Source organism: Lepidochelys olivacea, assembly GCF_965140295.1.
Source record: "Lepidochelys olivacea isolate rLepOli2 genome assembly, chromosome: 5".
Taxonomy (NCBI): Eukaryota; Metazoa; Chordata; order Testudines; family Cheloniidae; genus Lepidochelys; species Lepidochelys olivacea.
This window is the reverse complement of record NC_140415.1, coordinates 35,452,870-35,467,651: the sequence shown is the minus strand read 5'-3', so window position 1 is coordinate 35,467,651 and position 14,782 is coordinate 35,452,870. Positions and strand designations below refer to the sequence as shown.

The 14,782-nt window shown below is 40.7% G+C and overlaps 1 protein-coding gene across 2 annotated transcripts in view; it reads left to right on the top strand.

Annotated features, from left to right (window-relative positions):
• PLPP1 (phospholipid phosphatase 1) overlaps nucleotides 1-14,782 on the top strand; it is a 137,114-nt gene that overhangs the window by 91,106 nt on the left and 31,226 nt on the right. For both annotated transcript variants that reach the window (XM_084629349.1, XM_084629348.1), the window contains exon 4: nucleotides 6,682-6,739. In XM_084629349.1, coding sequence (XP_084485475.1) covers nucleotides 6,682-6,739 — 58 coding nt within the window. The remainder of the gene's footprint in view (nucleotides 1-6,681; nucleotides 6,740-14,782) is intronic.

Below are 14,782 nucleotides of genomic sequence, written 5' to 3'. Positions count from 1 at the left end.
TAGATATGTGAGTACATGGTATATCAACAGAGAATAGATTTTTATAAAATAGATATAGATTTTTGTTGCTGGATGGTAGTTTGCCTGCTCCTTTCTAGCTTCAAAAAAAGTGGGATGTTCTACACATGTAGATTGAGGTATATAATTTTGTTAGATCATATCCTGACAATTTGAAAATGTTAAGGATAATTTCCTGCTTAGTATACAGAGCCCTTTGGCTTTTTTTACATATTTGATTAAAACAGCAATGCATAGCTTGTCTCATCTAAATTTATTTCCGTTCTGTGCTCATCTGGTCCTTTTCCCTACTATTGTGGGGTTGTTCCATGTTGTAGATTTGCTACTGTGTTTGACTGGGCTAGGTTTAATTTTTCCAAGTGATGGGGCTTCCATCACTTCCCTTAAATTGGTCTAATACACCTCTAGATCAGGAAGGTTGCCTAGTATTCACCCTCCTTTTTCCCTTCAGTTCAGCCCATGTCTCCTAGATGTAACCTCTTGTGCCACACTAAACTCTGCTCTTCCTTATTTATGCCCTTTTGACATGTTTAGACTTTCTCCCCATTACTCATTGTTTAGCCAGCTTATACAGATCTGGCTCTTTAACCTCTCCTTCCTTAAATCAGTCCATTTGGTCATCTGTTTAATTTTTTTTTTTCAGAGTTGTCTTTGGCTCCTCCCCTGCCATGCAATATCTTTCCAGTGATGGGATCCTAGGAAATATAGTTGTAATGTAGGTGCAAGTGTACCAGTCATATAGAGTTTCCCCCTATGTGAAGTCTTGCATATTTAACCCAGAGTTGCTTTTGTCTTGTTTATGGCCAATATATTATGACAAATTCAAATTTAGCATGCAGTCCATTATTACCCTTCATCTTAGCCTTACAGCTCTTCGTATTATGTGGTCTTGTTTAGCATGTGCTAGATAATTTTTCCTAGATCTATTGATTTGCCTCCCTCCCCGCCCTTTTTCCCCCCGAACTGAATCTTCTGTTTTCAGCCCATATCTTTTTACTCTTTCTGTGTTCCCTTGTATGGTTTCTCTGTTCTCACTTGGGTTAGCAATTCCTCCTTTGGTGTTGTGTGCAAATTTTATAATACTTGAATTAGACTAGCTCTATTGCTGATCTTGGCAGTACCCTACTAGCTTAACTTCACACAACTTGCTCTGGTTTAACTAACATCTGTTTTGATCAAACAGGTTTATATTGTATTAGCTTAATTTGGTAAGGAATCAATTTAAATATAAGACATTAAGTTGAATTTAGAATTTCCACGTGGCATTTTGTACCAGTTTAATTGGTGATTTTTTAACTTTTTTTTAGTTAAATGAACAGCAATTGTGTGTGTAGAATGAACTTCACTTTCTTGACTATTTTTCAACTTCCTAACCAGTCTTCCATTGATATGAGTATTTCTGTCCATTCTAACTGAATTTCAGTTTCCAAGAAAATGTGTGAGACATAGTATCAAATGCTTTACTGAACTCCAAATACATGACACTTAGTGTTCCTTCATCCACTAATTTGGTAGTGCTCTTAAAAGAACAGTTTTTTTTTTCTGGTGAGATTTATTCTCTAAATCCATGCTGCTACTTTCAAAGGGCTCTGTAATGTTGATGTTTTTCCCTCTGCATTTTATTCCATTATCTTGCTAATGGTACAAGACAGACATATAGGACTGTAATGGCTAGGATCACTCTCTTAATTTCTTCTTTGAAAATTGGGGCTATGTTTGCTTTTCTCCAGTGTTTTCATAACACCGTAGCTTTATCTTCCAACCCCAAAATCTCTCTGTAGGATCACAGAAGTTAAAGACTTTAGAATAAATTATACTTTGATCATTAGTTCTCAGTAAACTTCATTGCAGTGGCTCTGATTCAGGGCTTGTTTTCTGTTAAACAGACTACAGAGGTGCCAAAGGACCCCAAAAATAATACTGACTGTTTTACTGTGAATTACTTAGATCTAGGTATACTTTTCATTTTGCTTGATCACCCCCAAATTTTCTCTTACCTAAGTAGAGAGCTCTGCAGCACTGTACAGGAGTTGGGGGACTGTACTGGAGTAGCACAGTGCAGATCCTCAGGGTAATACCACCTGCATAGGGGCTTGTAGTGGGAAACTACATTTTCCCCAGCCCTTACGAAACTTTCTTGTGCAAAACCTCTTCAACCAGGCTTTGCACTATGTGGAATGTTTCAGTCCTTGTTGTTGATGTCCAGGGTTGATGGAAAAGAGTAACGCTTTAGAATACGCGTGATAAGCCTATTTGTAGGTTAAAATGGGTCTTTTGACTCTCAGCCCTGGTCTACCCTTTGGAGGGGGGGGGGGGGGCGGAATTGATCTAAGTTAAGCAACTTCAGCTACATGAATATCGTAGCTGAAGTCAATGTACTTAGGTCGACTTACTGTGGTGTCTCCACCACAGGGAGTCGACGGCTGCCGCTCGCCCGTCGACTCTGCCTGTGCCTCTCACGGTGCTGGAGTACAGGAGTCGAGGGGAGAGCGCTCGGGGATAGATTTATCACATCTAGACTAGATGCGATAAATTGATCCCCGTTGGATCGATCACTGCCTGTCGATCTGGTGGGTAGTGAAGACATAATCTCAGAGAATGAATGTGTCAAGCTAGAAACTAAGTATTTTGAAGGTATTTGATTACTGTGAATAAGGGAAATCTTGTTAAATGTATTTAAAATAGCTCCTTACAAAAGTCTCCTATATTTGGAAGAATAATACAAATAAAATTCTGTGAAATGTGAGTTTGTATTAACAGGCTGAAGGTAGTTATTGTAACTTGTTTGCATTGTTAACTTGGAAAATATAGCTGTCAGATTTACTCTGACCTTTAACACAAACCATGTGAGACTTATGGCACAGTTATTGTGATGGCATTATGAAAACTCTGTACAACTGATTAAAGGTTATGGATCGCTTACAAAAACTATGTTGTCTGACTGTACTTGCACAGTGTGTTCTAAAATCTTACTTCTGACATAATTAGCAATTAGAGTAAAATTGACTTTGCTTTTTTTGAGGGGTTTTTCAAATGGGTAGAAGTGGATAAGTTACATTGAGCCTGCATTGCCCAGTTGAAAAGAATTAATGTTACATTCTTTCCTGGTTAAGTGAAGCATTGCAATGTGTTTTGTTGGAAGTGATCCATTTACTAGGTGGCCTTCTGTGGACTAAACAGCTTATTGCAAAAGCAGGATGTCAGCATTACACTCAGCAGCCAGAGTGGAGAGAGTCAAAATAAGAAATGCCATGTGTTTGTATTATCAGATTTATTGAAATAAATATCTCTAGCAAAAATATATAAAGCCAGTTGTCATGAAACAATAACATACATCCTGACAGCTACTATGCCTGATGCATGAGTTGTTACTGGAATGATTTACATTTAGTTTAAATTGTTGTTTTTCTTTTTTAAAAACAAAGACTGATATTTCAGATATGGGGTGCTGCTGCTGCATGTGTGAATACTTGTCTGTGGTGAGCAAGCACTCATAGCTAGCATCGTGAAGAAGCCTGGAATGTTCAATCACTTGGCTGGCTTGACAGACAGAATGTTCTGATAGCTGCTTTTGGAAGAGAGACCGAGGTTGTGCGCAGGGGGATGTTGAATACACCTTTTAGCTTTTAACGGTCTCAGTTAAAACATGGCAAAGGCTTTGTTTAGTAGAAGGAAGAAAAACCTTCAGTTGGGTGCCTGTTCTGTTTAGAGACAAATTCTACCTAGACTCATCAGTGATGTTGCCCAAAGTGCTTCATTGAGCTTACACAGGGTATAAGTAGGTGTGTGGTTTGGTCCCAGACATATATGTCTGGAAGTATTTTAAAATAGCAAGCATGAAAAAGAACATATAGAGGATATTTCTGACACGAAGAATGCAAGTCTTTGACATGGTCTGCGGTAATGAAGTAGTAGTGGCATCTTGTGGTACAATCTTATCTTGAGACAAAATAATAGAAATGTGCAATATCTCTTCAGAGCAAAAAGCATTCTGGAGTGTGATACTGGAATAATGCATGCATTTACCTATGGACTATCTAATGCAAAAGACTACAGACTATCAATCCTACATAAAACCACAATATACTGTGGGGTAGAAAGTGTCTCAGAAAACTAGTGCTCTTTACAGTTTCTCCTCTGTCCCCCAACTTGAGTAGACCGTAGCCTCTTTCTCAGCTTGGTTTCTTCATTCTGTACGTACTGCATGCAGGAGCCATTGGCCATTACCTTAGAGCAGGGGTGGGCAAACTACGTCCCGGGGGCTGCATCTGGCCCTCCAGACATTTTAATCCAGCCCTCGAGCTCCTGCTGGTGAGCAGGGTCTGGGGCTTGTCCCATTCCAGCCAGAGACAGGTCAGGGGCTTGCTCCGCTCCGTGCGGCTCCCAGAAGCAGTGGCAAGTCCCCACACTGGCTCCTACGTGTAGGGGCAGCCAAGGGGCTCCACACACTGCCTCTGCCCCCAATCGCCACCCCTGCAGCTCCCATTGGCCAGGAACTGCAGCCAATGGGAGCTGCAGGCGCAGCACCTGTGGACAGGGCAGTTTGCAGAGCTGCCTGGCCATGCCTCCCATATAGGAGCCGGAGAGGTGACATCCTGGTGCTGCTGCTGTTTGGAGCTGCTTGAGGTAAGCACCGCCTGGAGCCTGTACCCCTGACCCCCTCCCACCCTCTGAACCCCTCAGTCCCAGTCCGAAGCACCCTCCTGCACCCCCAACCCCTCATTCCCAGTCCCACCTCAGAGCCCGCACCCCAGCCGGAGCCCTCATCTCCTGCCCCAGCCCAGAGCGCCCTCCAGCACCCTGAACGCCTTTTTTTTTTTTTCGCCTCACTCCATAGCCGGTACCCCTAGCCAGAGCCCTCACCCTCTCCCGCACACCAACCCCCAATTTTGTGAGCATTCATGGCCCGCCATACAGTTTCCATACCCAGATGTGGCCATCGGGCCAAAAAGTTTGCCCACCCCTGCTTTAGAGGTAGCATACTCAGTGGATTGTGCCGTGGCCTGGGTTCTATTTTCATCTCTGCTACTGACCTGCTGTTCTTTGTGCCTCACTTATCCCCATTTTTCAGCTGGGGGACAAGGATACTTGCCCTTCTTTGTAAAGCTCTGAGCTTTTCATCCTCCGATTTCCATGTAGAAGTTAAGAATGTGTCTGTCTACACTGGAATAAAAGACCCATGGCTGGCCTAGGTCAGCTGATTCAGGCTCATGGGGCTCAGGCTGCCGAGCTGTAAAATTGCTGTGTAGACATTCGGGCTCAGGCTGGAGCCCAGTCTCTGGGACCCCAAGAGGGTGGGGCTCTGGGACACTCACCCCTTGCAGTGCAGTAGTCTGAGCCCCATGATCCTGAGTCAACTGACCTGGACCAACTGTGGGTGTTTCATTGCTGCATAGACCTATCCAATAGGTTTACACTATGGGGACTACACTGATGTAGCTATGGTGCTGTAGATATACTTGCATAAACACAGCCTTCACCGATGGAAGGGGGTTTTTCCAGCAGTATAGGAACATCTCCCAAGCAACAGTAGTAGTAGTAGAAGTCGTCTTCCAACAACTTAGCTACGACTACACTGGGGGGTAAATTTGCATAATTGTCGCTCAGGGTGTGGACTTTTCATGCTCCTGAGGCTCATAGCTATGTTGACCGAAATTTTTAAGCGTCAACTAGGCCTAAGTATAAGCTGTGATAGGCAAAGAAACATAAAAGGAGTGCTTTCTCTGAGATCTGGTTCGTAATGAGTGGAGTTTAATTTTGAAACCCTTGACTAATACATGGATTGGATGTGATTAAAACCTCCTAAATTGGTAATTTAACACATTCTAGATAGTTACCTCCTTTTTTTTCTATCTGAAATTTTAAAAGAATCAATGATATGTCATTTTCTCTCCTCCCCACCAGGAAAAAAAACTTTATTCCCCAACTATTTTCAATGTTACGACTACTACCATTCAATAATATCCCTCCAAGAACTGGAAAATACTGACAATGCCATGAATCCTCTCTAATCTGAAAACTAAGCAAATGAGAAATGAGCCCCACCCCTTACAGGACACTTTGCGTATACTAAATACATGCTGACTGATTCAGGATGCCCCTGATATCTCCAGTCAGGTCTTTCCTCTTTCTTTCAGATTATATTGTATACTTGTTCTTTAGATTTTGTCACTTTTTCTTTCACAGGATTGGATTTAAACTTTCTTTTAATAACATGCAAGTGAGAGTGATGATGGCTCTTTCATATTAATCTGGGAGATAAAACACAAGTATTGTCAGATTGCTTTAAAAACCTACCTGAAATATTTACTTTTCAGGAGGTACTCCTTTTCCACACGCTTTAATCAGTGGATTGTCATTGGTAATTACTGCCTAAGTAGCTGTCTTGGTTTGGGATCTAATCTACAAAAGATAACCCAGTGCCTATTAGATAATTAAATCCATTCTGTAGTTATAGATCCTAATATAGAAATTTGCATTGAATGAACACCTTTCTGGGGGTAGGGTAGAACTCCTTGCAAAGATAGTGCCTTTGAATAAAAAAAGTGAGGACATCTGCATTTTACCTGCTCACTTTCTAGAAATGCTGTAATTTATCCTGCAACATATTGTTTTGTAAGTGAAAAGTGATTAATATATCTATTTTTTTCCCCCCTCTTCCAGACTGTCATTTTACTCTGGGCATTCTTCATTCTCCATGTACTGCATGCTGTTCCTAGCAGTAAGTATATTCTGCCCATCTAAACCGGTTTATGTTGCAAAGCATGAAGTTGAAACACACTTGCTGGATCAGTATTTTCCTTTGGCCTGTTCTGTGTGAGAGATGCATTAAATCATAATGCTTGTGGGGGGGGCGGGGTGTTGCTCTGAATTGATTTGACTGAAGGTTGCTCAGTGGCGGGTGGAGGCCAGCATGTGGTTGGGGTGGGGAGGAAGGTGGCAAAATATTATAGAGAGCGGGTATTCAAGGTTGAGTAGGGATAAAAGGCATTTCACAAGGTAGCTGGCTTTTATGTCCTTTCTCTCTATTGAACCAGATGACAGTAGGTTTGGAAAATATGTAGTTACTTAAGTTGGTGGTTAAAATATTGCAGGGCATTAAAAACAGAAAACCTCTTTCCATAGGATATGCCTCGTATGGGATAGGAAATGTCTGCTTTCATAATGCATGCAAAGCCTGTAAGGAAACTAAATTAACCTTAACTGAGCATTGGTAGGTCTGTAAATACAGTGCAAGAGAAACACCTAAATGTAAATTGTTCTTAACTACCCATCTGCAGAAAAGCTCAGTGGTGAGAAAAGCATTATGTGCATACACAAATTGTTTACAAAAATATTCTAAAATCTGGCTATGTAAAATACACCCAATCAGACTGAAGACCGTGTTTGGCCATTTACAAGGCAGCACTTAAAATTACTTTTTTATATATTTTAAAATAAAAAGTGAATGCTCACAGCCACGAAATGGGCTTGAGCTTGCATCTTCCTTTGCAGATTAATTTTCTCTTGAATTCCCCCATATAAAAACTTGCAGTTTGACTAGCTTTGCCCTCTTGCCCTGTAGTTATAGGAAGGTTGCAAGCTGCCATGGATTCTCTTTGAGCTGTATTTTGGGCACCCCCTACCCTTGATTTAAACTAAAAAAGGGGGAAAAAGAGTTAAATGCTTTTTTTTTTTTAAACTTACTTACAGCCAAATTTTATAACTCCAAGAAAGAGATTAGGTTAGATAAACCTCTTCATCTTTGTAGTTGCTGATTTAGAACTATGGTAGTATTATAATGGAATATACGTCTCTTTTGTTTCTGTTCACTACAGGCAGATCTGTGTAAGTGGATAAATTTCTTGAGCCATCAAACAAGGCATCAGCAAATTTGAAAATAAATTAATAGAAAAACTCTGCAGGATAGGGTAGTTTTTCGGTCAAATCCAGTGAACAAATAAAGCTGCCCAATTAACTGCTTCATATCTTGCAATATATGGGGCCAATGAGGCCATGTCACAAGATCTGTAACTGACAGGGTGGCTAGCCCAAGTCCCAGGCTCCTTTGATAAGTACCTAAGAGCACATCTAAACATACAAACAAGCTCAGCAGAAACCTCCACCATATTCAACAGTAGGCAAAGTCTATCAGACCTTTTAGCAAAGAAGAAAGTGGGTAAAAATGACCACAGCCGCTCTACAATGTGCACCCCCATTTCTATCCCTACATGTACAATGTGCTTCTCTCCTAAAGCCTCCATGAAAAGATGACCCTGAAGGCCCACAAATGTGGTCTTTCTGATTGAGTTCCAAAGCTGAGGGACCCTCACGAACTCAGTGTGCCCTGCCAGCAGCCCCCTTGCTTCTATACTGAGGAGGTTGCAGCTTGAGCACATGTGCTGATTTTAACTACAGCAATGGGACAAGGTGGGGAGAGGTGAGCTCCAGAGTTCACTGCCATAAGAATTGAGGGCACACAACTTGCATATTTAGACCAGTAATCTTACACATTGGCATCAAACCCTCATGTCAATAGAACTACTAAACTGTTAATGTAATAGGATTTTCTTGGTTTTAGGAAGCATTTAGACACCTCATCTGTGGCCATCTCCACACTGGGACCAGAACCATGGCAGCTATAGCCATGTTTAAAGATTCTGGTTAGTGGGAAGATCCTACCATGGTTGCCAGAATGGGCCAGAAATCTTTGTTCGGATATTCTCTGTGACATAGATTGTTTAAGGAGACAGACCCATTTTAAGGGTTATCCAATCAGTCTTCCCACTGCAGAATGATTGCTCCTTACAGCAAAACTCTGAGTGCTTTTCCCAGTCTATTTTGGAATTAATCCAGTTGGTCTAATCCAGTTGGTTTGGAGTTAATCCAAACGAGGAGCCCTTGATCAAAATCCAAATGGCTAAATGTTGGATCTGTACTACTGTGGATTGGCATCCTTTTCTCTCCTTTCTCCTACAACAAAACATTGATCCTTTTTAGCAATAGGTGTGTCAAGGTTCCTCCCCAACTCTGAACTCTAGGGTACAGATGTGGGGACCTGCATGAAAACCTCCTAAACTTACTTTTACCAGATTAGGTTAAAACTTCCCCAAGGTACAAATTAATTTTATCCTTTGTCCTTGAAATATCCACTGCCACCACCAAACTCTAACTGGGTTTACTGGGAAATGCAGTTTGGACACGTCTTCCCCCTCCCCCACAAAATCCTCCCAACCCTTGCACCCCACTTCCTGGAAAAGGTTTGGTAAAAATCCTCACCAATTTGCATAGGTGACCACAGACCCAAACCCTTGGATCTGAGAACAATGAAAAAGCATTGTTTTCTTACAAGAAGACTTTTAATAGAAATAGAAGTAGATAGAAGTAAAGGAATCACCCCTGTAAAATCAGGATGGTAGATACCTTACAGGGTAATTAGATTCAAAACATAGAGAATCCCTCTAGGCAAAACCTTAAGTTACAAAAAAGACACACAGACAGAAATAGTCATTCTATTCAGCACAATTCTTTTCTCAGCCATTTAAAGAAATCATAATCTAACGCATACCTAGCTAGATTACTTACTAAAGTTCTAAGGCTCCATTCCTGTTCTATCCCCGGCAAAAGCAGCATACCAACAGACACACAGACCCCTTGTTTCTCTCCCTCCTCCCAGTTTTTGAAAGTACCTTGTCTCCTCATTGGTCATTTTGGTCAGGTGCCAGCGAGGTTACCTTTAGCTTCTTAACCCTTCACAGGTGAGAGGATTTTTCCTCTGGCCAGGAGGGATTTTAAAGGGGTTTACCCTTCCCTTTATATTTATGACAAGGTGTCTTAATTTTTTGTCATTAAGTACTAATGCAAAAGGGATTAAAACAGCTTGTTTTAGAGTCTTGTTGACCCGCCCAATAGAAGGCTTCAGTCTTGGCTGTAAATGTGTGCATTTGCAAAATCTTGATTTGCTACACAGTATTTGAAGTTCAGGATTACAGTTTTGCAATTTGCTGATGAAATTCACTTCTCCATTTTGTCCGTATACCCCAAGATTTGCATCTTGTGTTAACTTTTCTTTTGGCACCATAATAACCTCTGCAGCAGTTGGATAGTCTATTCAAAATGGAGGCTTGAGATGCATTTTTTTTTTTAAATCTTTGTAAAAACTAAAAAAATGGGAGCACGCTTTTCAATGAGGCATAAAGAGCAAGTTTTCAAAACATGTTTGCAGCATGGCTTTCTGGACACTTTAAAAGTTTAATAAAGCACCAAAAGCTCCCATTCCACAGACACAGTTCCAGCCTCCAGGTCAGGATTGCTCTGTGGAGGAAGACTGTCTTTTTAGATTAGTTTTTCATTTTTATTCCCTCCCCGTGTACCAAGTCACTACCTAGCTGTATGTGCAGGCTACTCTTTATCATCATGTCCAATAGTGGTGGGAAGGGGGCGTGTGGTGGGTTTTTTTTTGTTTTTGTTTGTTTAATGTTCAAGTTGACGCCAACAAAAAGACAGCTTTCTCCATATATCAGCTTACAACAACAGAGGTTAAGTTCCTTTTTTTGTTTGCTCCACACCAGGACTGAGTCTGACTGTATCCATAGTATATGGTCATTTCTTTGTTCTTAGAATTTTTTTTGAGTCATTCTGAGTCATTTTACAAAAAATCACCATTTCTGTAGTGGAATGAAGTAGCTGATTACCACATTGTGGAAACAGTAGATAATCTTCTCACTGAATATCTGAGCTGCTCTGTGCTGTGAACAGAAGTTAACAGAAAATGTCTATGCCCTGCCTGTTTATCTGTAAGCTATGCAAGAAAAAGTGATGCTAGATGTGCCTCTTTGCCTGACCTAACCAAGACCACACCCCTGACTGAGTTCTGATATGGTGTGCTCGCGTAGCTGTACAACCATGTCAGCTAGAGGGAAGGGAAAGGCCTCCTGTTAGGTGATATGGTCCTTCAGCCTGCCAATAGTGGGATTGCTTCCTGCAGTGTATCTACTTCCGTGCCTGTATAAAACTTCTGTTCTTGTGCATTGCTGTCACGCTTAAAATTTAAATTGGATGGAGTCCGAAGAATTACAGTACTGCAAATCAGTATGAGACTCTCTATACTTAGGGTCCGTTGTGGCTTTGGATGTGACCCACCAAAGAATACCACACTCCCCTGAAATGTTCTTTTGCACATCCGATAACCATAACCGTACTTCAGAAGATCATGCTGCTTTATCAGGATTTGTAGGGGGGTCCAGAAGAACATGTTGCCTTCTGTTTTTTTTTTCCAAAACTACATAGAAAATTACATTACAAGTGGATTCATGTGATATGCTGCAGTAGGGCATTCCAGCACCTCTTCAATGCTGCTGCCTTGTTCTCTATGTAAGCAGACTTTTCTTTTTAAAATGGAATTCTCCAGCTGTAGTGGTTACCGAGATATTCTGCTCATGCTGGAAAAACTGGCAGAATTTATATCTGTGTACAGCAGTTACAATTGGATGTGGTGGTAGATCCTGGGTTGCTGCTGGATGCCTAAAAGTGGCTCTGGCCAGTAGCATTTTCTCAATCTGTGCTTGGTGAGGAATTTGGCCTTTTTTCTCTTTGATGTGAGCCTGGCTTGTGTTAACTACACCTTGTGTCATCTTGAGATTTGCTTGTTGTAATGTAGCTCCCCACTGGAGCACACCTTGAGACTTCTCAGAAGCTGAAGCTAGTGCAGAATTCACCGGGTAAGCTTTGGAACTCACCATGCCCAATTTGTTCCATCAGATGCTAGGCTTGTTGACCTTCTGGGGCCTCTGGAAAGCCCATCTTTACTCCCAGCTTTTGGTGAGGGAGTGGACTGAGGTTGAAGGGATTTGTAGTTTGTTCATCTGTCCAGGTAGGATGAGCAATCCTTTATTTGGATGATGTATTTATGAACATTAGGAAATGAGCAACAACAAAAGTATTTATTTTATATAGTATGGGAGATACTTTGAGAATTATGACCACATTCTGTACAATAAAATATACAAACAGTGTACATTCTTAGATGCACATGTCTAACATTTTGAAGAAATGATGCATTTAATTGTGACAGATATGTAGTTGTCAAATAGCTGACTATAGCATGATTAATTTCTTTGTAGAAGTATATAACTAAAATGTGTACCAATTTGTAGCCCCATGATTTAAAAGGGTATAAGAAAAATTGTTTCATACTACTACTGAAATTTTGTAGCCGAGTATTACACTGGTATAAAAATGAAAGTGTGTGTCCTAACCTGTAGGGCAATTTAAGACACACTTGGATGGGATGTTGCATTCATTTTTAGTATCAAGTGACTATTTTAATACCTGTGTGAATGTATTAGTAAGCTGTAAATAGTTAAGAGCTGGAAAGGGATATATCTATATTTTTTTATGCCAAATTGGATCTGAATTAATGTGTAACCTTTAACATGTTTAATGTTTTTTTAGTAATAGCCAGTAATTTCATACTATTTAACTATTACACTATTTAAATAAACATCAAGATTGTGCTAGTAGTTTAGCAATGTAGTAGAATATAGTTTTACTGATAAGTACATTTTGGAAAAGTTTGATTTTTTTTAAAATTTTCTATTTAGTTTTAGGAGTGGATACAGTTATATTAACAGTATCACTTACTGCAGAAATACCTTTTGGGTATTTAAACATTAATCAGTAAGGGTACCTCCCTCTATTACTATTCTTGTAGTTCTTCTTTACATATAGTTTAGCACAGGGGCAAGAAACATGTTATAATATATTGCACATATGCATCAATTGCTGTAGAAGCTGTATGATGATGATTAATTTGAAAAACAACATGGCCATGAAAGAAAACACTAACTCATAACTCCATCCTCCTGAATGTGAATTAAGACGAGTGAGCAACCATAGCTCTTCCCAGCGTGTGTGTGTGTGTGTGTGACTTTATAACCTTCAAGATAGCTTAATGTACAGCTCTAGATTGAAACTGTTGAGGGCAAACCCATTCTTTCTCCCCCCCAACACCTGTGTTACAGTTCGAAGGGTGGACGCTGCTTGTCATGGAGCAATTTTACAAATCTTAGCATGGCCATGGATAATTATACATGCCAACTGATAAGTTCCAAACTGCTCCGGCATCACAGATTAGCAAACTGGCTGAGGCACTTAAGATTTCCATCTTTGTTCCTAGTCTCCAGCGTGTGTGTATAGGAGCATAGACAACAAATGTACAGGGAAGAACATTGTGGTGTTACATAAACATGACTTCAAGAGGGGTCTGACTGAAATGAGCTTTTTATTAGTCTCCTATCCTAGCTGACAGGCCTTCAGTAAAATTTAGTAATTAATAGGTATGTGGCCAATATTCTGATAATTTTAATGTTAGCCAAATCCGTTTTTGCATACTTAACTAGAAGCTGATTAGTAGGGAAATGGCATCACTACACTTCCATCCTAGTACCTGCTGCCTGGCTCACTTGGCTGCATTGCGCCTCTTCCTTGTGGTCCATTGTAATGGTGGCTTAGTACAGGTTTAGGAGGTTTTGAGGAAGCTCTACTTCCTTCTGGTCTCCATCTTCTTATGTTCTGGGATAAGTTTCATGGTCCAGAAAGTACTGAGAGTATTTCAGAGGGATTTTTTATAAAGGTTACTTACAACCTCTGCTGAATGCTCAGTCAGCAAGGGAGTTCAGCATTGCAATCTATACTTACTGTGTATCAGGTCTTGCCTTGCATTTCATCTTTAAAAGAAGCAGATATTCATATCATGTAGACAGTCAGGACAATGGTACAGTATAAGCAAAAGCACTTTCTAACCTTTTCCATGTGGCAATGCAGAGTGCAGCCGGTAGGCCCCTGGCCCTGACCAATCGCCCTGCGTGCGCTAACCCATTTAACTTTCAAACCTGGCTTCATCTTACTATGTGCACATTTATTCCAGATGCAGTTTGTCACAAGCAGCACACAGACTTTAACATGTGGCATTACTCAGTGTTAATCATAACCAGACCCTTGAAATCTTCCGCTCCTCTGAAGGAGCGGAGGAATCTGCTGTGTATTACTGTGTTGGGGAAGGCAACCTAGCACAAACTGCACAAAGCACGTAATAAATGCTGCCAGCTGAATATCTGTTACAAATCATGTCAAGGTATTTCAGAAGTAAATAAGCATTTGGTAAGTGTGTGGGGAAAGGTGATAAAAACCACTTTGTTTCTTCCCTGCTATTTCATCAAGCAGCTTAATCTTTCAAGCCAAACTTCTTACCTTCCCCCTCATTTTATGGGATACATTTCTTTCTAGGTGCAGTGTTTGCCCCATTCCACAGACAGTTGCCACAATTTGTCAGCAGAATCGCAAAACCAAGTTTGTAGCTGATATTGTCTGTTAGAGAAGTTTAATTTTGACAGTTTAAACTGGCAGGAAGTTGAGAGAAGTAACGTAAATACTCTTTTCTGCCTCTGTTCATGAATTGCTTAAAATATAAAGCAGTTTGGTCTGTGACCAAGTCTGTAGTAGGAGGCTCTATATGTTCGTAAATCATACGTGGCTGATGCTGGCTCTGACTGGAGCACTAAGTATTGTTAAGCAAAATCTAAGCTTGAGAAGTGACTCGGTTTTTGTTCAGAGATTATGAAGAGTAGCTGCATGACCTTCTCCACTGGCATGGCAACTGCCTTACACTCCTGACGTGCTTCTGGGAGGGATCATCTTGGTGATCAACTTCACACTGTATCTCGCTAGTCTGCCCTTTTGTCTTTTTGAGTCAGGCCATTCTTATCACAGCCTTCCTAGAATATGA